The 25,987-nt window shown below is 45.6% G+C and overlaps 1 protein-coding gene across 5 annotated transcripts in view; it reads right to left on the bottom strand.

Annotated features, from left to right (window-relative positions):
• The window catches only part of KIAA1549, a gene marked incomplete at its 5' end in the record, with an annotated part of 114,361 nt that extends 92,377 nt beyond the window's left edge, over window positions 1-21,984 (bottom strand). For all 5 annotated transcript variants that reach the window (XM_082240356.1, XM_082240360.1, XM_082240357.1 and 2 more), the window contains one exon: window positions 21,729-21,984. In XM_082240356.1, the coding sequence (XP_082096482.1) occupies window positions 21,729-21,984 (256 nt within the window). The remainder of the gene's footprint in view (window positions 1-21,728) is intronic.
• Between the last annotated feature and the right edge of the window lie 4,003 nt (window positions 21,985-25,987).

Genomic DNA, 25,987 nt, shown 5'->3' with positions numbered 1-25,987 from the left:
GAAAATAGCCCAAGGCACCATGCCTTCACACGCCAACAGGATTTTCAGCACAGGAGTCTGCAGTACAAGAGACGAACAAAAGGGATGACAAGCTGTAGAGACAAATTAACTATCCTCTGGTGGATGGCAACTTCTTTTGTCAGTCCTTGCTTTTTTATGTATAAATACACAGTGGTTGCAGAGACGGGAGCAAGAGCACAATTCTCTAAAAGTCAAGGGGACTGAGGGAGAATCTATCTATCATCTATCTATCTATCTATCTATCTATCTATCATCTATCTATCTATCTATCTATCCATCCATCCATCTATCTAATCTATCTAATTTACAGACCATGCTCTTCATAAGAAATACAAGGTAGTATCCAACATACAAAATTAGACTAGCTTTGGCTACAGCCACACTGTAGATCTGAAAGCACTAGGATGTCACCGATAAACAGTCATGGCTCCCCCAAAAGGATTCTGGGAGCTGTGGTTTGTCAAGGGGTGTCAAGAGTTGTTAGGCAACCCCTACTTCTCCCTGCTCACCCCCAGCTACAAATCCCAAGAGATCCCTGGGAAGAGGGATTGGTTGTAAATCTTCTTGGACAACTGTAACTGTGGGAAAAACAGGGGTCTCCTTAACAGTACCTTATTCCTTCTCTTCATGAATGCCCCTTTCTCTTTTTGGGGGGAAATAGCCACGGTGCAACATTATGCCTACCTCAATGCAAATTTTAACCACGGTTAACGTTAATTGGCTGCCAGTTCGTTTCTAGGCCCAATTCAAGCCGCTCGCATTGGTGTTTAAAGCCTCAAACGACTTAGGCCCCAAATAGCTGAAAGACCATCTAAAGATCCCCCTGGATGCCTTCTTGGTAGCTCCACCTCCCTCAGAAGTTTGGGGTGTGGCATAACCCAAGAGAGGGCCTTATCTGTGGCAGCCCCCAAGTTGTGGAATTCCTTCCCCCCAGAGTTGTGTCCGGCTTCTTAACCTGTAAAACTTTTGGAAGATGCTGAGGACACACCTCTTTACCCTGGCCTTTGGCCCTTGAGATGTGTGTTTTCAGGGCCAACCCTATTCCGGTGACTGTACTCTGGTTTTAACTCTCAATTTTAAATGCCTTGGGACCTGCTGGTGAAGGGCAACACAACAATAATTTGCAAACCTTTGGGAAAGTATGGCAAGCAATGAGGGGTCGAGAAATACTCTGCTAATCGGGAATAGGCTTCTGAGAACATCCTCTTCACTCCATGTTCCAAACCATGGAACCATGTGCCACACCATGGAAATGAAGCCATGGGATAACTGGGCACACTCAATTCACTTCAACTGAGGGTGCAGCTGTGAATGTGCATCTTTTTGCCCCCACCAGGCAAAGCTGTGATTCTTGCTGCAGCACATTTAAGCAAGACTCTCTTCTCTCTGTCCTAAATTTCTAAGATTTCCCCATGGCTCAAAACTTGGCAGCTGTTGCTTTGTTGCATAACTGGAAGGGGAGGGAGGAAAGAGGTGGTGTCCATGCTCCAAAAGATGCCAAAATTAAAATATTAATAATCTACCCAGCATGAAAGGCAGAATAATACAGTATTAATACAGTACATTTCATGAACTGGATTTTCTGGACAGGGAAAGGATGCCTTCCACAATGAATCTGTATAAATAGAGTCTGGAATTTGTAAAGATGCTAGATTCCAGAATGTGGTGTATATCTTGTGTCCTTTAATCCTTTTCCGTGGCACACAGCAGCCACTAAATTAAGAAGCAATCTCACTCTAGGGATACGCTATATACATAATGTAACAGATACAAACCGTCTTCTTGACAGCTGAGGGGCTCTGTGTGCATAGGATACCCGAATCTTGTTGTATACAGTTTATTTTAGACACAGTCCGCTGCAACAGAAGACTTAAAGAAATCCTTGATGGATAGTTTGCTTTTACTAGGAAATATTTCACAGCTGGTCCCAAGTCTCTATGCAGCAGCATATATGCTCTGAGGCAAAAAGCATTCCCAACATAGTCAGCTGTGTCTGTGAATGATGCCCTCTTGTTTAGAAAAGCCAAAACCGTGCTTTCCTGAAATCACATTAAGGAAAGAACAGTGTAACCTCTCTTTCTCTCTGGGTGTTAGTTCTTCGGGCAGCCCAACATGGTTTTCAGATCTTAAGAATCTTCCTTCTTTTCCACCCATAGGAAATTTGCAACTCTGACTGATCCTCTTAGAAGCAACTCAAATTAGTTATGTGTGAAAGTGTGGAAGTCACCTGTAAATAGCCTCCTATGAAGGGGTAGGGAAATATCATGTAGCATAGCAAGGGCACACATTTTGCAGGCAGTCAAGCCAGTGTTCGAAATTAGCCATGCGCCAGGCACATTTTGCACCTAGCTTTCGACCAGTGAAGATATCTGGGCACCAGAATGGCGCCTGATATCTCCACCATCTGGAGGCGCATGCCTGGGGATCATTGGTTTTGGAATAATATCCTGCAGAATTCTACCAGTTATGTTTTTTATCTGCACAATCAGAATGAATTTCTGGAACCAAAATGCTTTTTCTGTGAAGCCTGAGCAGGAACAGTCAGTCAGTCACCGTTAAGAAAAAGATGTTGGATAGGCCAATGTATATGTGTACTGTCCCTGGATCAAGTGACTTCTCTTCTTAACCTAGGCTCAGGGTTGTCATCTGAACTAGCCAGGAGTTTAACTGAGAATCAATCATAGTCAGTCCATCATTTGAAAAACTTTAGAGCTGTATTGCCCCCAAATGGCAACTAGACATTCCATTTTGGTGACGATAAGCTTGGTTTAAGGAGCCATTTGCCCTCTAGCTTACATATCTGAGTTTCTAACACTAAGTCAGGCATTCATGTACTAAGCTAATGTCCTAAATTCTCAGGTGTATGGGTTACTGTTCCACAAGCTAGACTGCTTTGGCACATGTGCAAGTAAATCCCCACATCTGTATACCATAAAAAAATGTGATGTGGGGATCGGGCTTCAGTCACATGCTGGGGTCCCGTACTATTCTTACTGAACCCTACAAAGAATGAAACATTATTATGGACTAGAATTTTTAACACGCAAGGTGCACTACAGTCCATCTGTAATTTCAGTGTAAGAAAAAGAGGTTCCAGGGACTTTTTATAAAATATATATAGCTTGCTGTGTGTTATCGACCTGCATGCAACATCAACCACCACAATTTGAAAACCCAGGCTAAAATATAAACCTCCCATGAGCCGCCTTATCAGCAAACAGCCAACTGTCACTTATAAATCTTGTTTTGTAGGCTGGTGCAGAGGTGCTTTTTGTGTCCATGTGCGTCAAGAGAAAAATTATGGGTGTTCTGTTTTAGGCTCTGTGGAGAATGCAAGACAATGCCGGGGGTGATGGGGAAGGATCGCTGCTGTTGTTGATCAGCCCTCTATGTCTTTCCGCTAATGAAAGTGGCCCATAAATATAATGTCTTGTTGAGATCAGCAACTCCAGACACTTTTGACAGCCAAGTAAAGCCTGGCAACAACCTAAAAGGAGCAGGTAGGATAAAACACACAAGAGGGCCTGGTCATCCTTCAAGGTGACAAACAAAATTCTGCAATTTTGCCCTGGCGTCTTATGCTGAACTCAGCGTCTACTGCTCAGCCACACTTTCCTTTCCTTATTATTTATTAAATTTTCATACAACCCTTAATCCAAAGATCCCAGGGCAGTTCACAGCAGGAAAATACAAAATGAAATACATAATAAAACAAAAAACAAACTAATAGCCCCCTCCCACATATTTAAAAAGCCATACAGGCGGCGACCGCATTAGGCATGTCCAACTGATGTGATGGCTGACGTGTGGGTCCTTTTGGACCTAGAGGACAGCAGAACAGGGGCGGAATGGAGGGCAACAGGGGCGGGGAATAATGGGGAGTAGGATGCTTATACATGCTCCAGCAGGAACTGGAACCCCTGCGCAAAATGGTCCCCGCCTGTATTGCCTTCCTTCCTCACAGTGCAGGGCCCAAGATGACCCACCGTGTAAATAAAAACAAATGCAGCTTAAAAAACACAATATTTTAAAAACTGATTAAATAAGTAAGTAAAATTATTAAAAACAGCACTCTTAAAACCATTTTAAAGTACCAGGGGGACAGTGGACCAGAAGAAGAAATGTCCACCCTTAGAAGTGGCTGCCACAATAGTCAATCAGTGGCCAAAGGCCTGTTGGAATAATAATAAAAAAGTATTTGCCTACCTGCAAAAGGAAAGCAAAAAGAACCTAGCTTCCCATGGAAGAGAATTACACAATCTGGGAGCAGTCACTATGAAAGCTACTATAAGAATTTAGGCAAAAATTACAAATACTATACAATAGTTTGTAGAGAGCACTGCTACTTTTTACTTAGTAAAGTGTTTTCAAAGCAATGTTTGAAAGGAGCATTTTTCAGCCATTCAATGTTCAGCGAAGTTCTTACTTGGGCAAAGGGTAAAGGAGAAAGGGAAATCTTCACTATAGACTCATGTTGCAAAATCTGATTACCCAGCCGGAAAAAGGTTTGCTTTAAAATCAATACATATGCCTCAAAACTGCGCTTCCAAAGTATATATTTTCTTTTTCTTTCTTTTTTATTTGCCATATCACTTCATAGCACAGCCTAAACCTTTTCCCTTTAAAGAGCATGGAATAGACATCACTAATTATCTGAATGAACACATGAAGTGAAGATTAAACTTTAAGCCAACATTGCTGTTAGCAAAATTAAAGCTACACAGAGCTGCATATAGATGGGGTTGGTGGGCGTAAAGTAGTAAAATAATCCATCTTTGAAGAAACAGAAAAGAGCAGTTATTATCCCACTTCTAAAAAATGATACATAAATTCACTCGTAACTAGAGATTAATGGGAAATTTAGCCCTGTAGAAAACAATTAAAAGCAACAACCACTCTTCGCAATCTGTTATTTCATCATTTGTCCTGTACAATTAATAACCTGCCTTTGGGTTAATTTATATATTTAGTAGATCCCATGCTACTGTATCTTTTATATTGTGTTTTTAAGGTTGTTTTTTTAAAAAAAAATCGTTCCCCACTTTGAGAATTCTTGTGAATTGAAAAAAAAAAAAAAGATTATAAATTTTCCAAGTTCGGTAAATGCACACCAAATGATCCTTGATTCAGGACCAGTGTGAATTTGTTATATGTTATAACTTGTAAACTGAAGGTATACAAAAATCACTGTGGGCTTTTTTTTTCAAATATAAAAACTTGAACTAAATCAGTTTTTAAAAATATAAATAAATAAATAAAAGAAACACAGAAGAATCCTTAAACATTATCTGGTTTAAAATGATATCTGAATGCAACAACTAAATATCAAAGTCTATATTCACAATCTATTTAAACTGAATCTAAGACTATCGCACACTGAGTGGTGTTCAACTAGATTTTACTCAGAGTACACTCATTTGTATTAATATACGTGACTAAATTAGGTTCATTGAGTTCAATGGGTTTATTCTCAGTAAAATATACCAGTAATTGAACCATTGCCATTACATGTGAATCAAGCCAAAGTACGGTTTTGCCATTCATGCCTGCCATTCAGGCTTGAGGGAAACACTAATTCCCTACATAAAAACCCTCATTTGATCAAATCGTTGTTTGCTGTTACATCCAAATCCTGCAAACAATGGCTTGTCTGAAATGGAACTGGAACCTGCAATTGAAATGGATTTCCAGGACTTCCGGGTTAGCGCCATCGGCAATGGCGGAGTTCCTCTGACCAAGAGGAACCTGCTCCGCGAAAATCGGGTCTTGCCGCCGCAGCGAAGGCGGAGACCCCTCAAAAATCCCAGGCGGAGGAAGCCTGGGAATGTGGGATTAGGCTGACACCAAGAGCGTCACCCCTACTCACAGGAAAACCCTTTTTCGGGGATCCGAAGCGAAGTGGGGTGAGTGGCGCGGTGTTCTGGATCGACTGCTACTTTTACAGAGTGAAGCCGCACAGCCGTTGCCGGAGAGCACTGACTTTTTCCTGTGGACAATTGGACTCTAATCAAGTACCCGTGAGTAAAACGGAAAATTGGACTACGAAACATTTTAATTTGGCACCGAAGCGGGAAGGTTCTAAACAGGAAGTCCGCCTTCCGCTTTTGTAAATAGATTGAAGCAAAAATTTTGCAAGCTAAAGTCTGGAAAGTCGTATATAAAGGACTAATTTTCCTTCAGTTAAAACCACCAAAACCCCTCTTGGAAGCAGGAGAAGAGGGGGGGAATCTTACGATTGTTTAAGCCTGCAGGAGAGAGAGTAAAGAAAGATAAATTTCCACCATCTCAAACCTGGGAACGGGGTGTCAGAGACAGAAATTTTTGGGGAAGTTCATTGACTGTGAATGGAACGTCTTTTGACAGATAGTTAAAAAAGAGAAACATATTGATCCCAATGTTGCCTTTTGCATCCAAAAGAAACAAAATATTTGAAAAATGAAAGTAATTTTCTTTTGTTGGACCTGCTTTCAAAAGATGGATACAAATTGAAATTGTCTCCTCTAGAGGGAGCTTGTTAAACTGTTGCTGAAGTCGATCTGGGGAATTTCACAGCTGTGGAGATTAAGGATCGTGAGACCAGACATTTGACCTTGGATAAGAATGTGTTTAGAAGAAGTTTTGGTGCTTGCCCTTTGCAAGACAAGCGCTTTGTTGGAGTAGCTGCATGAGAAGATGGATTTGATGACTGCTGCAGTCAATAATTTTGGACAAACAGTGAATACTCTTTGGCTTTAGTAGAAATTTGGCTTTAGTAGAAATGATATAAGGAGTTATGTACAAATAAGTATTAAGTTTTAAGTTTTAAGGCTTTTTATGGTAAGATAAGGTTAAAATAAATTAAGGTAAATTTAATGACAGAATATAGTGAAAGAAGGAAAGGATTTGCTGAGTTAATTAATAGGTTAGACTGTTATACAACAAAAATTGAGAAAGATGGAAAGAATTTGCTGAAACAATTAATTAAACTAGAATACAAAAAGGGAGGTGTGAGGAGGTCAATGAAACAAGTAAATGAAAGATAATGATATGGAATACTGGATGTGTGTTTTAATGTTATTGTCAGGGAACTGACCTCAGAGGGAAAGGAGGTGATAGGGCTCCCAGAGACTGGGAGAGACTCAACAGCCAAAGCCGGGACCAGCAGGGGGAGCGCGGGGTCTCTGGAGGAGGATCTCAGGGATACTGAGAGAGATGCAGCAGCGCAGGCAGGAAGCAGGGGGGAGAAAGGGGTGAGAGACACGTCCAGTGAAAATAGTGGGGAGGTGTCAGAAGCAATTGCAGGGAGACCCATGCTTCGTCGGAAGCTGTCACGTCGTGAGTCCAGGAGACGTGTTTCCGTTAAGGAACTTCTTTGTTGGAGGCGTTTCCGCAAACAGCCACTGTCGGACTCTAACAGTGACTAGAGCAGACATGTCTGAGGAGCTCTGTCACACACAGAGGTTTGTGGGGCCGCACAAACTCTGAAGGGGCACCATTTTAAGCACAAGCAGCTAATCATCCCCTAATAGCAGTCCGACAGTCTCTGTACGCTGCCTGTGCAGGAGAAAGCATCATGAGCGACCCAGCCGGAGCAGGGGGAGGAGCTGATCCAAGCTTGGAAGAAAGATGCCGAGCATTGGAGGTCCAACTGGCGCTGCAGACGGCGAGGCTCGAGGAGAGGAGGGCTCAAGATGCAGACAAGAAGGGGAGAACCACTCAGTTCCCCAGAAAGGTACCAGGATTGGTGCAGAAGTTTGGGGGGGACCCCAAGGATTACCATGCCTTTAGGACTGAAATGCAATATGCCCTGAATGTCCAGTTTGATGAGTTCCCTGATGAGGAATCTCGAGTTGCTTTTGTAATTGGGCATCTTGAGAAGGGCGCGCGAGACTGGGTTCGACCCCTGATGGCAACGCACAACGATATCCTAAAGGACACTATGAAATTTTTTCGTGCAATGGATATCATGTTTTCCAGCGACGTTGAGGAAGGGGCGGTGCGCAGACAGTTAATGGCTTGCAAGCAGGGAAGCAGATCTGTCCGTGAGTACTGGACTGAATTTACCATGCTGATTCACAGATTGGGGTGGGATTTATCGGCAGCACCCATTCAGATGCTATTTGAAGAAGGTCTTTCTTCAGCTGTGAAAGACGAGCTGGCCAGGAGCCCCAGGGCGGTGTCTATGGATCAGCTGACCAAATCTGCGCTGACCATTGGAGCGCGCCAGGAGGCAAGAGCCTTGGAGAGGCGGGAAGGGAGAGGGGAACGTTGGAAGGAGTTACGCATTCCAGACATTCCTGAGCCAGCTTTCCCGCCGGCAGAGCCGATGGAAATCGGAACAGCCCGCGCGCGCGCAGTTTCAAAGCCCAGTGAGGGGGCGAAGAAGGAGGGAAAGGGAGCCCGGAAATGCTATATCTGCCAACAGCCAGGCCACTTTGCCAGAGTCTGCCCCCAGAGGAAGGAATGGCAAGGGATGGTGGGAACTGTTGAGGGGGAAGAGCAGGGAGAAACGGAGCAGGTAAAAGCCAACGCCTGGTTGCCATCAGGGCACTGCAGCCAGGCCAAAGAGCAGTGAAAGTGCCCCTTCCCCAAGTGCCAGTGCCAGAAGCTCCTCGACCGGCTCTAGTGATTGAAGTGTCGCTAGAGCTGCAAAATGGACACCCCCTAAAAATAAAGGCACTGTTGGACTCAGGCAGCTCCTGCAATTTTATGAGCAAGGAGTTTGCTGCTGAACACCAGATACAGACTATCCCTTTAAGCAACCCCCTGCAGGTGACCACGATCGATGGCAGGGAACTGTTGGGAGGAGGAGTCAGCTTGCAGACCATCCCAATGATAATGAGGGTGGCAAGGCACACAGAACTGATAGCGTTTAATGTGGCCACCTTGGGAGGTGCTCCCATTATTTTGGGAATGAGCTGGCTAGCCCTACATGATCCGCTGGTGGGCTGGCATCAAAGAGTGGTTTCCTTCGGTTCCGCACATTGCTTAGAACACTGCAGGGGGGAAAAGGGGTCAGCAGGGGCCCAAGCCACCCTGGCAGGGACTGAAGTAGTGGAGAAGGGGAAGGTGCCACCACAGTATGCTGATCTCAGCGACGTGTTCAGCGAGAAGGAAGCTGACCAACTACCTCCGCATAGACCCTTTGATTGCCAGATCAATTTACTCCCTGGAGCACAGCTTCCTGTAGGCAAGTTGTATGCCATGTCAGACAGGGAAATGCAGGAGTTGCGAGCGTTCATTGACAAGAACCTGAAGAGGGGCTTCATCAGAGAGTCCAAGGCAGCGGGGGGTAGCCCAGTGTTTTTTGTGGACAAAAAAAACAAGGACAAGCCGAGGCTGGTATGTGACTTTCGGGCCCTAAATGCAGTGACAGAGCCGGCGGCTTTTCCTATGCCCAGGATTGATGATATTTTGACCAGGGTGCGGAAGGGAAAGATTTTTACAAAGCTGGACCTAAGGGGGGCGTACAACCTGATACGTATAAGGAAAGGGGATGAATGGAAGACCACCATGTTCACCCCTTTGGGGGCATTTGAATACTTAGTTATGCCTTTTGGATTACAAACAGGCTCCGCGTGTTTTCAAGCTTTCATGAACCACGTACTGGGGCCTTTGCTCTACAAGAATTGCGTGGCCTTCTTAGATGACGTGTTGGTGTATTCGGAGAATGAGGAGCAACATGTGAGAGACGTCAGAGAAGTGTTGAGCAGGCTGCAAGCCAACCGACTGTGGGTGAAACTGGAGAAGTGTCAGTTTCATACCAAGGAGGTGGAATTCCTGGGGTACCGCTTGTCAGACAAAGGGTTGGCCATGGACCCCGGCAAGGTTCAAGCGGTGCTGGAATGGAAAACACCCAAGACCAAGAAGGATGTGCAGAGGTTCCTAGGGTTTGGAAACTTTTATCGTAAGTTCATCCGCAACTTCGCCCACCTGACGGCGCCCATCACGGACTGTCTCAGCAGCAAAAAGAAGTTTGTTTGGACGGGGGAGGCGGAGCGAGCGTTTGAGGAACTGAAAAGGGCCTTCGCCTCTGGCGAACAACTTCTACATGTGGATTTACAAAAAAAGCTGAGGGTCGAAACAGACGCGTCGGACCGAGCCATAGGGGCGGTGCTTCTTCTGCAGCCGGGGAAGGAGGGGTCGGAGTGGCGACCGTGTGCCTTCTTTTCGCGGAAGCTGAACAAGTCTGAGAGGAACTACACGGTGTACGACCGGGAACTTCTTGCAATTTATGAGGCCTTCCGGAGATGGAGGCACCTACTAATTGGTGCACAACAGAAGGTGCAAGTGTGCACGGACCATAAGAATCTAGAGTATTGGAGAACTGCGCGAGTGCTCAACCAACGGCAGTTGAGATGGGCCCAGGAGTTCTCCAAATTTAACTTTGAGATTTGTTACGTACCAGGCCCGGAGAACGTTAGGGCGGACGCTCTCTCACGCAAACCTGAATATTTGGAGGGAGAGGGTGTACCCGAAGAGACCCATGTCATTCCCGAGGACCGCTGGGTGTGTGGGGCGGCATTGGTGGGGCAAAGGGAACTGGTAGAGGGAACGGGGCAGGATGTATACGCCCAGGACAAACTCAGGAGTCTTAGGAGGGAGGGAGACAAACCCGGGGGTTTTGAGGAGAGAAATGGGGCGTTGTACTACAAGGGAGCGTTATACATACCTGAAGGGGAATTGAGGGAAAAGGTACTCAAGCAACTGCACGATAACCCCACAGCAGGGCATTTTGGGCAACACAAAACCATGTGGCTGGTTACCAGGGAATTCTGGTGGCCCAAGGTCAGGGAAGATGTGCGTGAATATGTGAGAGGGTGTGACCGTTGCCAACGAGCCAAGGGGGAGAGGCGGGCACCGGCAGGTTTATTAGAACCACTACCCACGCCGGAAAGACCGTGGGAGGCAGTGGCAATAGATTTTATGACTGATCTGCCCAGGTCCAAAGGGAAAACAGCCATTATGGTGGTGGTAGATCTGTTAACCAAGATGGCACACTTTATAGCCTGCTCACATGCGGTCACAGCAGAAGAAACCGCCAAATTGTTTGTGGAAAATGTGTTTAGGTTGCATGGCGCCCCCTTGAGGGTGGTTTCGGACCGAGGGAAACAATTTACTTCCAGGTTCTGGAGGAAGCTCATGAGCTTACTGCATGTAGAGGTTAATTTCTCTACTGCCCGTCATCCAGAAACCAACGGGCAGGCGGAAAGAGCTAATGGTGTCCTCCAGCAATATTTGAGGTGTTATGTTAATGACAGAGAGAATGATTGGGTGGAGAAGCTGGCGTTGGCAGAATTTGCTTACAACAATGCAGAGAACGTGTCCACGGGAATGAGCCCTTTTTTGGCCAATCACGGGTGTCATCCCCGAGCCTTCCCAGGGGGGGAGGGGGAGAACTGGAGCGTTCCAGCAGCAGAACAGTTCGTTGAAGAAATGGAAGCGATCCATCGCCAACTCCAACTTAATTTAAACCGGGCGAAGGAGGAATATAAGAGGCAGGCAGACAAAACCAGAAGGGAAGGGGAAAGCCTTAGGGTGGGAGACCAGGTGTGGCTGTCCACCCAAGGGTTACCATTTAAAGGAGGTTGTAAGAAGTTAAGACCCAAAAGACTGGGCCCATTTGAAGTCACGCAACAGGTCAACCCAGTGGCTTTCAGACTCCGGTTACCGAACCACATGAAGTTGCACCCAGTGTTCCACAGATCGTTGCTGTCACCGTATATAGGGGACAGAGAGGGGAGGGTCAATAGGGGACCAGCGATGGAGGAAAAAGAACACAGCTACCATGCAGCGGAGATCCTAGATTCCAGGTGGAAAGGAGAGCAAGTAGAGTATTTGGTAATGTGGGAAGGGGAACCGGAGTCGGAAAACACCTGGGTCAGGGCAGAGGATGTAGATGACGAGGTTCTAATTGAAACTTTTCATCAGAGATTCCCTCGAAAACCCCAGCCAGTGGCGAGGTTCCGGAGGGAATACTTCGCCACCACAGACGAAGAAGAGGAGTTGGAGGGGTTCTCTGATTCCGAGGTGGAGGAGGATTCAGCGAGTCGGAACAAAGACCGATGGAGGGAGATGTTCGAGACGTCGGAAGATGAAGAGGATTCGTTTCGGGGTTTCAGCTCCTCACCGCCCAGAGGAGAGGGAGGGGGCGGGGGGGAAGGGGGCCCTGGAGGGGAGGTGGATGTCAGGGAACTGACCTCAGAGGGAAAGGAGGTGATAGGGCTCCCAGAGACTGGGAGAGACTCAACAGCCAAAGCCGGGACCAGCAGGGGGAGCGCGGGGTCTCTGGAGGAGGATCTCAGGGATACTGAGAGAGATGCAGCAGCGCAGGCAGGAAGCAGGGGGGAGAAAGGGGTGAGAGACACGTCCAGTGAAAATAGTGGGGAGGTGTCAGAAGCAATTGCAGGGAGACCCATGCTTCGTCGGAAGCTGTCACGTCGTGAGTCCAGGAGACGTGTTTCCGTTAAGGAACTTCTTTGTTGGAGGCGTTTCCGCAAACAGCCACTGTCGGACTCTAACAGTGACTAGAGCAGACATGTCTGAGGAGCTCTGTCACACACAGAGGTTTGTGGGGCCGCACAAACTCTGAAGGGGCACCATTTTAAGCACAAGCAGCTAATCATCCCCTAATAGTTATTGTTCTTTTTTGCTATATTGTTGTATTGTTTTTTATGTTTTTTCTTTTTATATATTGTAATGTATGTCCTGTTAAATTTTTTGTTGTTTTCTTTTCTTCTTTTTTCTGTAATTTTTAAACTTCTAATAAATATCATTTTTTAAAAAATACGAAATGGATTTCCAGTTCCAGTACGGTAACTATGCACAGTTCAGATGTAACAGCAAACTATGGTTAGACCAAACCAGAGAGTTAAGGAATTGGGACTGTAGGAAGGAAGCACATGTCTGTGAATACTATTAGTATTACTATTGATATTACTATCTTGGCTGAGAGTCCTGGAAGACCTGCTCCCTGCCTTGCATGCCGTTTTACACCTAGCCTGGGAGAGTGGTGTCTTGACTGACTCCAGCTACAAGAGGTGGACAAACTATTGCGCTGGGATATTGTTTGTGGAGGGGGGCATTGTTGGGAGTTGTTTCTGCTATTATTGATTTTAGGTTTTTTGTATCTTTCTTTTAGATCTTATGATTTTTGTGGAAATTTGGGTGTATATTTTTAATGACTACTTTAGTTATGTTGGAACTGTGCATTTTTTCATGTTGTAAGCCACCATGAGCATGGTTTGAACTATGGAAAAGTGGCATACAAATAAAATTATACATTATTATGCATTAACTATTATTATTACACCATCAACAGGTCTCAGGGTGTGTTACAAGCATTTCAGATTCGGTACTAAAAACAGTTAAAACAAATTTAGAGCCATGGAAATAGGTTGAATCCTGGAAACACACATCTCAGGTGTAAAACACCAGGCTAAAGAGTTGCATCTTCAGCATCTGCTGAGAACTACATAGTGAGGGTATTGATTACATCTTTGTGGGAAAGGAATTCCACAACTTAGGGGCTGACACAGAGAATGACGTCTCCTGGGCTGCCAGTCTTGACCACCTCTGAACTTCTGAGGGCAGCAGAACTACCAAGAAGGCCCATTCTGATCCCAACACCAAAGATGAACTGTAGGGAAAAAGATATTTGGGACCTAAGTCATTTAAGGCTTTAAATACTAGCAAGAGCACCTTGAATTCAGCCCAGAAATGCAGCTGTTTTAGAACAGGGTTATATGAATTAAAATCATGGCCTTATGCTAAAGGTCCCATGGTCAGCGAGTTAATGCTTGCTTTTATATGTAAAGTGAACAAACTAGAGACAAAAAAACCCCTCAATTTTTAAATCAAATGTTATTGGGATTATTATGAATATAGAATGTGAACCCAACAGTACAGGTGTTTTATTTCTGTATTATGGAGTGACACTAAACCGTAAATACAAGTAAAAGCCCTACTAGGTATACTTTCATTCTAGTAGCAATCAATTAGTTTACATGCCTACTCAGGAAAAAAAAAATGTTTTACAAATCTGAAAACTTTATCACTAACTGGTATAAGCTGACAATTTTATTCTATATAACACAATAATTATTCTAGGATTGGTAGATATGAAGTAACTCTTGAGATAGGTGAAAGGACGATTCAATCTAATATAAAAGCCGCTGGTTTTGCTAATCGTAACACAGTACAGCATTTTAAAGTAGACTATGACTTTGTTACTGGTTAAATGAGGCAATGAAATAAGCAAGTAGCTTATATAGAAATTGCCAGTTTCATCAATGTGATAAGCAATGAAGCAGCTCAGGCAAAATACCTTAAACATGTTTTGGAAACAAGGCATGAAATATAACAATGTCATAACAGGAATGAATACAAGACAAGACAGCTCTTTAAATGGCATCATGCTGAACAGGAAAGCTTTTCCTCACTGCCAGATTTATAATTACACAGCAGAAGAAATGAATCTCACCAGCATGTTAAAATAAAATAAAAAAGACCAAGCAAAAACAGAAAAGTCATGAAAGTCAAGAATCGTCCTCAGTGGACAAAAACAACAACACAGCCACTGCTAATGTACTAAAAATACTTATTTCTGTGAACTGGTGTTTTTTCTCCTGAACAACCTTGAGAACATCCCAAATATACAGATAAATCACAAGTCTGGACTTTTTAAACAGGAGTCCGTTTGCAATGTGGAAATAGTGGAGGACCACAAAGAAGACAGTATATCCTTGGCTTCAAGATTTCAGTCTTAACTGGGAAGAGCAAGCAAGCCAGAAAAAGTTACCATGGTGGAATATAAGGAGGAAGGGCCTAGGCAGAGATGACCTATCTAGTTATTTTTAGTTGTGAAACCAACCTAATGAGTAATTATTTGGGGTCCCAATATTTAACCTTTTCTTCGCTTTAGGTTAACAGAAAATAAAAATATTTGGAAAATTAGCATACACTCACGCACCCCATCAAAGAGACTACAGCAGGCTCCCAAGAATCTCAGATTTCTTGCTGCATGTTCATTTGGATTGCCTCTTGGCCAAGGTACTTAAAGATGAATTACTAGCCAGAAGGAGCTGCAATTGTACGTAACGCAATGGGTGCCTCAAATCTTCCTGCCTGCTATCTTCTTGAGTTAGACTACCATCCTAAAGTTGCAGTAGAAGAAGAAGAAGAGGAGTTTGGATTTGATATCTCACTTTATCACTACCCGAAGGAGTCTCAAAGCAGCTAACATTCTCCTTTCCCTTCCTCCCCCACAACAAACACACTGTGAGGTGAATGAAACTGAGAGGCTTCAGAGAAGTGTGACTAGCCCAAGGTCATCCAGCAGCTGCATGTGGAGGAGCGGGGAAGCAAACCCGGTTCACCAGATTACGAGTCTATCGCTCTTAACCACTACACCACAACATCTGCACACACTGGGCTGTATCTAACACTGCTGCTCAGTATGGACCCATTAAAATTAATAGCTATGACAATCTTATGTTCCTTACTTTTTTCCTTCTCCTTTTTTCTTTTGTATCATCATCAATATTCATCCAATTCATCAAAGAAGATTTATAGAGCTTTTGGATAAAGGCTCTTACCATTATCTCTCAAATCATAGATCAATCAGTAACACCAGATCCATTCTTGGCCTTGCTTTCGACAGAAAGCAATGCAGACACCAGAGTATCTCCGAACACCCTGGTCTTTCTATTACTAGTTGTGGCAAGAATATCAATAGCCAGTCAATGGAAATCTTGCTCACCTTCCTCAGTTGGTTATTGGTTTGGTAAGGACTGGGATATAGCTCTCTCTAAGAATACCACATAACAAAGAAAAGCAACTAGGGGAGAATCTAAATCAATCATTTTTATGCCATGTAGATATGTTTGTCGGTCAGTTGGTTTACGGTATAAGGTGGTGTCTATACACCCATCCTGTATTTTTATAGTAGTGTCCAAAAATGTATTTCTTGCATAGATTGGTTCATTGTTAATCTAGGCAAGAAATACATTTTTTGGGGACACTACTATAAAAATACAGGATGGGCGTATAGACACCACCTTATACCGTAAACCAACTGACCGACAAACATATCCACATGCTTCTAGCTACCATCCCAAACAATCCATTGTATATAGCCAGGCCCTAGGTTACAGCCGCATCTGTTCCAACTCTACAGACAGAGAATCTCACCTAAGAGATATACAGCAAACCTTTTTAGAACTAAAATATCTGTCTGATGAAGTTAAGCAACAGAGCCAGACTGATACCCAGAGAGAAATTGCTGCAAGACAGACCCAAAAAAGAAAATAACAGAACACCACTACTAATCACATACAGCTCCCAAGTTAAAACAGTTCAACGCATCATCAGAGATCTACAACCTCTCCTAGACAATGACAGTTCTCTTTCTCAAGCTCTGGGAGGAAGACCTTTCATTGCCTACAGACAGCCACCCAATCTTAAACAACTCCTCATCCACAATAATACAACAACCAGAGTTAACATGGACACTGGTACCAGAGCCTGCAATAAACTCAGATGCCAACTTTGCTGCCACATACACCCGGACAACACCATTACTGGCCCCAACAACATCAAGCATACCATCTCAGGACTATTTAATTGTTCATCTTTTAACATTGTGTATGCCATCAAATAGTGGGACGCGGGTGGCGCTGTGGGCTAAAGCCTCAGCGCCTAGGGCTTGCCGATCGAAAGGTCGGCAGTTCGAATCCCCGCGGCGGGGTGCGCTCCCGCTGCTCGGTCCCAGCGCCTGCCCACCTAGCAGTTCGAAAGCACCCCCGGGGGCAAGTAGATAAATAGGTACCGCTTACCAGCGGGAAGGTAAACGGCGTTCCGTGTGCGGCTCTGGCTCGCCAGAGCAGCGTTGTCACGCTGGCCACGTGACCCGGAAGTGTCTCCGGACAGCGCTGGCCCCCGGCCTATAGATGTGAGATGGGCGCACAAACCCCAGAGTCTGTCAAGACTGGCCCGTTCGGGCAGGGGTACCTTTACCTTTACCTTTTATGCCATCAAATGCCAACAGTGCCCTTCAGCTCTCTACATTGGACAAACAGGCCAAACCTTACACCAAAGGATAAATGGACATAAATCTGACATAAGGAATCACAAGACAGAGAAGCCAGTAGGAGAACACTTCAATCTCCCAGGCCATTCTATACAAGATCTCAAAGTAGCTGCCTTATGACAAAAGAATTTCAGAAAGAAGACTGGAAAGAGAAGTTGCTAAATTGCAACTTATTACCAAACTTAAAACCAAGTGAGAGACCTGGTCTGAATAGAGACATTGAATTCTTATCTCATTATACATGATAAAGCTATTTTTAGCCATCTCACCCCTTGCTTTTTCCTGTAAGACCAATTGCCGTCGTAACAGTCGTCAACAGGTTTACCACACCTATCAGCCAATCACCCATTCCCATCACCCTTCTGAGTAATACCCCTCCCCACCCTCTCACTATATACCGTATAAGGGTCTGGTGACTTCTGTTCCAGTGTATATGCACACGAAAGCTCATACCAATAACAAACTTAGTTGGTCTCTAAGGTGCTACTGGAAGGAATTTTTTCATTAGTATATTAGTTTAACCATCTATACAATTCCCCTTTAATTCACAGTCTTCAACAGTTGGGAGTTCTTGTTTTCTTCATATCAACGCTCAAGCAGCTACTAAGAGATGCACCACCAGTTCTTATGCTCCTTTAATTTTAATGGGTCTACTCAGAGGATAACTTAGAGGGATACAACCCACTGCTTTCGTGGCGGTAGGGGTAATCATATCAGCTTCCCATGTGCATCCAGCCTTGCTGCCCACAAATCACCAGCTCTCTAGCTCCACTGTTCCCACACCTGTCTTCACTGCAGACAGGAGAGACAGCACAAGCACAGGGAACATACTTTGCGCAGCAGCAGGAACTCTGTAAATTTTGATATATCAAGAAGAAAGGAGACAGGCGTTCTGGTAAAGGGGACTAAAAGAGAATCAGGAAGAATAGACGGAGCTGACAAAGGAAGCTGGAACTTCTTGGATGCATAGGAGAAGAGGGATGGCTTGCAAAAGCAACGCATGGCAAACTCTGAAAGACATAAATTACCTAGCAAGCCTTAAAAAAGGAACATCACCCATCTTTTCTATGCAAGAAATAAGAACTATTTCCACCTTATGAAACAGTAATACAGTGGTGCCCCGCAAGACGAAATTAATTCGTTCCGCAAGTTTTGTCGTCTAGCGAATTTTTCATCTTGCGAATCACGAAATCCCATAGGAATGCATTGAAAATCAATTAATGCGTTCCTATGGTCAAAAAAAGTCCAAACAAAGCCAAATTTGGTAAAACAACAGTTTATTAACTGCTCTTTAAAGTCACACATACTGTAAAGAGCAGTTCAAAAATTGAAGGGAAAATAAATTAACTTTATAAATAAAACATGTCTTTGTTTTTAGACAAAGGAAACAAAGTCGCGAGACGTTTTCGTCTTGCGAAGCAAGCCCATAGGGAAATTCGTCTTGCGAGGCAAACCGAAAACGGAAAAACCTTTCGTCTAGCGAGTTTTTTGTCTTGTGAGGCATTCGTCTTGCGAGGTACCACTGTATGTATGCAATGGTTAACACACATTAAAATTAAAAATATATTTTTAAATATTGCCATACTCTCCAATTGCATTTGCCCTCGACACCGTCTTTCAAAAAGACAGGATACATTTCCATTCTCTCTATAAATGGTACAGCCCAAATCCCTACAACCCTCAAAGCTTGAAGAGAAGCCCAAGACCCATTATCTTTGCCAATCCTTCTCCCTCCCCAATAGCTCCAACCCATCCCAATTTCCCCCAGCCTAGTGCCTAGGGCTACCACCCCCCAACCTGGTGACCTCCGGATGCTTTGAACTACAATGTCCATCAAACGCAACCAGCATGGCCAACAGTCAGGGTGATGAGAGCTGGGGTCAAACCACAGGGTAGCCCCGCATGTTCCCTCATCCCTGGCCTGGAAGAACACCTGAGGAGGTCGCTTGTCTTCAGCATACAAACTTCAGGAATTAAATATCAGAGAACAACCTGCTGAAGAGGGGTGATTCTAAGAAGCTTTCCTCCTCCTTAGACAAGGCATTCAACGGAATACATCCTTGTTCGCTCAAGCACTGGCAGACTCTTGTATCACCAGCTCACTTGCTTTTGGTTATCTGCTCTTGGCCTGTATGGTGTGTCTATTTCTTATATAACTTTTTGATGTTTCATTGTTTAAAATTATTCACTGTGAAGAGGACAGCTGCACCTCTTAGGGAAGAGAGGCAAAACCTAAAGCAGGTGTTGTTGGACTGCAACCTCCATCATCGCTGACCCAGGCTGTACTGGTCGAGGCAGACAGAAACCAACAAAATCTGGGAGTGCGAATGGTTCCTCATCCCTGGCTTACGGTCAACCATACAGAAGGCCTGATCCCATATACCTACCAAGTTCTATTAGTGGTAGCATACAGTGCACAGTTCCCTTTAAAAATATTAAATGGCAGAGTATACAATTAAGAGGTCCTTCAGATACCCTAAGCCCGAGCTGCTTAGGTCAAAACCTAAGGGTCGAAAATTGCATTTTGAATTACGCTCAGAGATAAACAGTATAGCAAGCTGAAGGGACTCAACACTTTCCAAGAATAAGAGTACAGATAGATTCTCTACAATTCAGAGGTCAGAGTTTCCTTTGCTGAGAAATTCTTATGCTTTGCTTGTATCTGAGGGAAGTTTTTAACACTGACCTTATGTTTTAAAGACCAAGAAACCAAAATTACGTTTTAAAAACCTCATTATGACTTTGGAGAGGCTACTTCATTTTTTAAAAAAATTCACAGGGCTTTTCACCGTATGATCTGGCTGGACGTTAGCAACAAGAGCCATGCCACAATCATGAATATGCCCATTGTCATACTTTCCAGTTGATGTTAATGAAATAGGAAAAGTCAGCTGTGTCCTCCTAATGAACAGTATATTTCCAATGACACCTTTGATGTTGAACATCTCACTTGTGTGCTTGAAAACCATTAACTCCAATATATCCATACACGGTTGTATCTTTTATTTAGTCCACATGCTAAATCTGTCAAAATTACCTGATTTTCACCTTGTGTTTGACCCAGTTCAATGGCCAGTAAGATTAATGGAATGGTCCCTTCCCTTACTGTCATTCTTTTGGTTAGCTTCCATGGATAAAATGCAAATGCTAAGGAAGTAACAGCACAATTCTAACTACATCCATTCAGAAGTAAATCATATTCAATTCAGTGAGGCTTACTCCCCGGTAACTGAAGTTAGGGCTGCAGCCTAAGGCAGGAAAAGATGATCAAAATGAAAAATATTGAATACTGCTTGGCTATTAATAAGAAATTAAGTTTTTGTCAATGGTAAAATTACTCTTTCCAGTTATTTCTCTGGATGGCTGCTGAAAAAAAGATTTGTGATGTACTATTTTAAATTAATATCTTTGATAAAAAAGAGAAAGAGATAAACTTGATTTCAACAAAAGCATACACTAGCAGGTGGTGACTGCTCTCTCAACTATGGTTTGTGAACTTTAGGATAACATTTTCCTTTTCTTAGAAAGAGAGCAAATAGGAGAAAGGGGGGGTTCCTCTGCAAGTGGATGTCTGCATACGGAAACCATTTGCTGCAATTTAGCAACTGCATTATAATTCTGTATATTTTTCTATTATCAGATGAAAACAGTCTCTGCAATTTTAAAGTACTGAAAAAATACTAACAAAGCACAATAGTTATTGTTTCAATTGAAAAACCAGACCCATTACGTGGTGTTTATTTTTTCTGAAGTGAGCAGTGTTTAGTCTTACAAAGTTGTATACTGGATTACCTTCCTCATTTCCAAACTCTGAGGTTCCACACTGAGCTCCCAGCGAATATATCTGGAATCCTATAAATGCTACTACAAGCTAATACTAAAACCTTCAAAAGTGCCAAAGCATTCATAAAAAAAAACCAATACTCCACCATTCCCCAGAAATAAGCAAATCTCAAATGGGCTTCAGCTGTACATCAGCTTTCAGATGACGTCATAGAGGACTGGATACCCAATTTCCAAACCCATTGCAAGTTACAGTGGAGCACAATTCTTATATTTTAATTCAATTCCAATAGACCCATCTGCTACCTTTTTATTTATTTTTTGCTGGGGGGTGTGTTCAGTTATGTAACCCTAAAAAAAAAAAGAGTTTCTTATTAGGAGTGTCTTTCATTAAATAAAAATAAAAGATTGCTTTGGCTTACTTGTATATGCTCAATGATAAAAACATCCAGAAAAATATCTCTGTGCACAGAATGTGCCCAAAATGACACAGTCCCTTTTTATGTGGTGCATAAAGCCACATGCACAGTACAATAAAAGAAACTGTTCAGGTTTCATTGTCTTCACATCTTTTAACATTACACTGGCTATTCCCCAAAACACCACTAAAGTGGAGTGGGGGGGCACTTTTATTGAAGGGGAAAAAACACAATTACAACTAAAAGAAGAGACAGAGAGGGTTGATGCTAAAAAAGTGGCCAACTGCAAGATATCCTGGCAACGCAAAACAGGAGAATTTGCAAGAGGGAAGCTTATCTTGGCCTCCAGGGTCCCAACAAAAGAAGCCTGAGAGTAGCACCTAGACGCCAGGTAGCATCCTCCCAGGGCTGAAGCCAGCTTCCCCACATCCCCTTACCTGCTACCGGGGAAGCCAGAGAGGCCGGCAGAGACAGCAGCAGAGGCAGCAGAACCGGGAGACCCGTCGGAAGCACCAGGCGGCGGGCAACGCACCAAGGTGGACCCGGGCAAGAGAGCAGCAGCGTGACCAAGGCAACCATGAAGCATGTCATCCCATCCATGGCAAAGCCAAGCATCAAGTCATCATCTCGGCCCCCCCGCGCACCCCCCAGAAGAAAGAGCCGGGAGGCCTCCTCGCTTCCTCCTTGGAGCATCCAACACCGGCAGGCAGGCGGGCGTCAGAGGCATGGGGAGGGGGTTACAGCCAGGCGCCCCCCTCCCCGGCTCTCCAAGCCGAGGCAGAACCACCACCACCACCCCCCAAAATATTGTTGTGGAATAAGAGGGGAGAAGCAGGTGGAGGCGAGGGGGAGAGATGGAGGGAGGCTCGGAAGAACAAGTGGGGGAAGGCAGGAGAGAGAAGCAAAGTGAGAGCCTGAACTATGGAGCTAGAGGAGGAGGAGGAGGAGGAGAAAAGGGAAAAGAGAGCCGAAGCGGAGGGGACGGAGTGAAAGGAGAGGCGATCCTCTTAATGAGAGGGGAAAGTGGATCGGAGTATCCCGTTGCCGGGAGATGCGGGGGGAGGCTGGGGGCGGGAAGGCGTGGGAGGATGGAGCCGGAGCAATTGCAAGAGATGGAGAGGAGAGGGGGGGGGAGCCTGCGCTGAAACGGGGAGGGGGCGATGCAAAGCTGGGGGAGAGGGAGGTCTTGCACTGGGGAGGGGAAGAAAGGGAGGTGCACACAATTGCAAAGGGGGGGGGATCTAGCGAAAGGTCACATGAGGGGTGGGGGGGAGAGAGCTGCGCGTAAAGGGAAGGCGAGAGCAGGGCGCCGAAAAGGGTTGCCAAGGAAGGGTCTGTAATGCCAGGAAGGGAGCAGGCAGAGGCGGAGGAGGCGGCGAGCGGGTCTGCGGCGGCTGGGCCGCGGCTCTCGTCTTCTTCCACAAGCAGGCTGGCTGGCCGGCTGGCGGGGCGCTGCTGCCGCTCGCTGCTTGGCCTTTCCCGGCTCTTCACGTGGGAAGGCGGCGCTGGCTGAGGGGGGGGGGAGGCTTCGGCGGCGCTGTTGCTAACGGGGAACCTCCCTCCTCTTCTCCTCCTGGCTGCTCCCTCCTCCTCCTCCTCCTCCCCGGCCCCTCCTCCGAGAAGGAGCCCGTCCTCCGGCTTCCCGGGCGGGAGGGAAGAGAGGAGAGCGCGGCCGGCGGGCGAGCGAGCGAGGGGAAGGAAAGAGAGAGCGCAAAAGAGCTCGGAGACTGGAGAGGGCAACACCTGCGCGCGCGCGAGCGAGCGTGTCTGTATGTGCGCGCGGGCGGGCGAGCCGGAGAGGTGGCGCCCAGCTTGGAAGGCGCGCGCGCGCGCGGCGCAACCAACTCCTTGGCCGGGCAGTGCAGGGCGAGCGAGCGAGCGCGCGCCGGGAAGGAGGCGGAGTAGAGCAGACGTTTTCATTAACAACCCCCCCCCGTCCGCCTCACAACTTGGGGGGGAGGAGTGGGGAAGGCGGCAAAGGGGGGGCATGTCGTGATGTCACCAGCTCCGGCTCCGCCTCTCCTTCCTACCCTTCTTCCCCGCTGCGGTTCCGTGCGCTGCGCCAAGCGGACGCGGGGCATGGGAAGGAGTCGGGAGCGCGCCGCGTGGTGAGCTGGGGGTTGGGGGGGCGCCCTTCAGCTGCGCGCAAGGGAAAGCGGGAACCTCCTCCTTGCGCTGCGACGGTATTCTCCGATTCCCCCCCCCCGCGCGCGCGCCCCCCGGCGGCGGCATCCCCGGCATCGTCCCCTTCCCCGCCCAGCGCGAGAACAAAAGGCCTCCGAGGTCCTCCTAGGATGCTGGCGCGGTAACCGAGGGGCATCTTTGCGGCGCTAAGTTGTTCCTCTGCCGGGCCAGCCTCCCCAGCCGAAGTCGATTTCTCTTCCCCGTCTTCTGCCGCCGCGCCACACATACATCACAGCAAGGAGGAAACGAAGCATTGTGCCGGCATTCGTCCCTTCAGAGACAAGTCGCCCTCGATAAAATAGAGGAAATTGTAAAGTGGCTCTGTAAAAGATCACATTTCTAGCCTGGCTGGTAACAGAGCATCAGAATGCATGGCTTTGTAGGCTCCTTACCAGCCATGTTCTACATGAAGCTGTATGCTCTTCTCACTAAAGAAATAGGCATGGTCCAATCCTGCTGCTGTCTGCAGAGAATTGCTGCGGTGGCACCTCTTTAACAAGTGGCATAGGCAGTGGGAGCTGGCACATTAGGGCAAATGGGGCACTGCCCCACTGACTCAGCCAGCCCCCACCTGCCTGCATTCATATATACTACATGTCCAGGGGGAGTTCTTGGGCATTCGCTTCCTTTTCCTTGGTCTCAGTTTTGTCCTCTTAGAACTCAGCAGGGAAGAGGATGGGGACAGAACTGTCTTTCCTTGGCTCTGGCTCCCCCTACTGTTGGTCTCCCTTCCTTCTGCCCTACCAGCCCGTGGGTACCAGCCACCATTGCATAAAGCATCAAATTGCCAAGCAGCCTCCTCCATGAGCGGTCCGGAGGGTGGCAACACAAGAATGGGCCTTTTCTGCAGTGGCTCCCCATTTGTGGAATGCTCTCCCCAGGGAGGTTCGGCTGACGCCTTCATGATAGACCTTTAGGCACCAGGCGTAAACATTCCTTTACAACCCAGCCTCTAGATGATTGACATCCAGTGCTCTTCTAAATGTATTGTGAGAGGGGGGATTATTGGTTTTTTCTTGTTATTTTTACTAAGTATTTTGTGGTTTTTATATTGGAATTTTATGTTGTGAACTGCCTTGAGGACGGTACACAAATATATGAAATAAATAATACAGTGGTACCTCGGGTTACATATGCTTCAGGTTACATACGCTTCAGGTTACAGACTCCACTAACCCAGAAATAGTACCTCAGGTTAAGAACTTTGCTTCAGGATGAGAACAGAAATCGTGCTCTGGCAGCACGGCGGCAGCAGGAGGCCCCATTCGCTAAAGTGGTGCTTCAGGTTAAGAACAGTTTCAGGTTAAGAACGGACCTCCGGAACGAATTAAGTACTTAACCTGAGGTACCACTGTAATGACATTAATTCTGTGATCAGATTTTTCCTATCACCCTCTCTTTCTCCTCTTGTCTTACGATTCAGCGGCAAGTAGATATTTTTGAGAAAGAGGCATGACAAAGTTGTTTCAGTGTGTTAAGTTGCTGCTGAGTGACATTTGGTGTCCATACATTCTCTGACTGGACTTGGCGGTTTTCTTGCAGAGTTGCATCAGCAGAGGGGGGGGGGCTGCCACCATGGATGCAATTGTACCTATTCAAAAAGGGTTATCAAATGTGATAATAGCCAAAAACAACTGCTGTCAGTCCCTGCTTTACGGAACGCCGTACATCAGAAAGTTCTAAACCAATCCCTGCTGTCACCTCAGAGCAAGTGGTTCACTTCACATTATGGAAAAGGCCAAAGATTTCTAGATTTAACTATGGGGTGGGGGGGCAGGAGTGGTCAAGAATGAATGTGAATATGCAGAGGAGAGCAACAAGAGATTCTCACCATTTAACCGGCATTTGAGGAAATAATTTTGTACGCTTTCCTAAACAATGACAGTATGTCAGCTGGTTCCAGATAGGTTGGAGGCCTGCCCTGGTTTGAAAACAAAATAGAAACAGAAAGAATAAATACATAACTGAATTTTAAAATGGACAGGAACCCCTTAAAAAATGCCTGCAGGATTGCAATTTAATGGGCTCCTGTACGGTGTGCTCTGCTGGAGCAAATGAGGATTAGATGATAAGAATACTTTGAAGGTGTGATGGCTCGCGATGAATAAGAACTTTGGGAGTCATTAAAACTCACGAGGATGCAGGGTCTCTCTTTTTTTTTCTTCCTCATTCCCTTCGCAAATTAGTTCTGGAGAATCACCAGAATCATTCCATGCACACTCTCCCATGCATTAATACTTAAGAAGGCACCAGGTGCAGTTTCTGCCACTTCCCCGCTCCCCAAGCCAGTGGAAGTTCTGCTGAAAGGAGCAGCTGTAATCTCTGAACAAAACTGCCCTTCTTTTCCAGTAGCACTTTATGCAACACAAAATTAAGGTCACATAAAGGACAAGCACAGGAGTATCCCTCCTTGGTGAACATTAGATTAAAATGAAAAGCAGTTCTCTCCCCCCACGCTAAATAAATAAACAACCCCCTTTGCTTTGAAATTCCAATTTATTTATTTTTTGGT

This window comes from Podarcis vaucheri, assembly GCF_965113315.1.
Source record: "Podarcis vaucheri genome assembly, chromosome: 10".
Lineage (NCBI taxonomy): Eukaryota > Metazoa > Chordata > Lepidosauria > Squamata > Lacertidae > Podarcis > Podarcis vaucheri.
The sequence above is the reverse complement of the archived record's forward strand: the minus strand, read 5'-3'. Positions and strand labels throughout refer to the sequence as shown.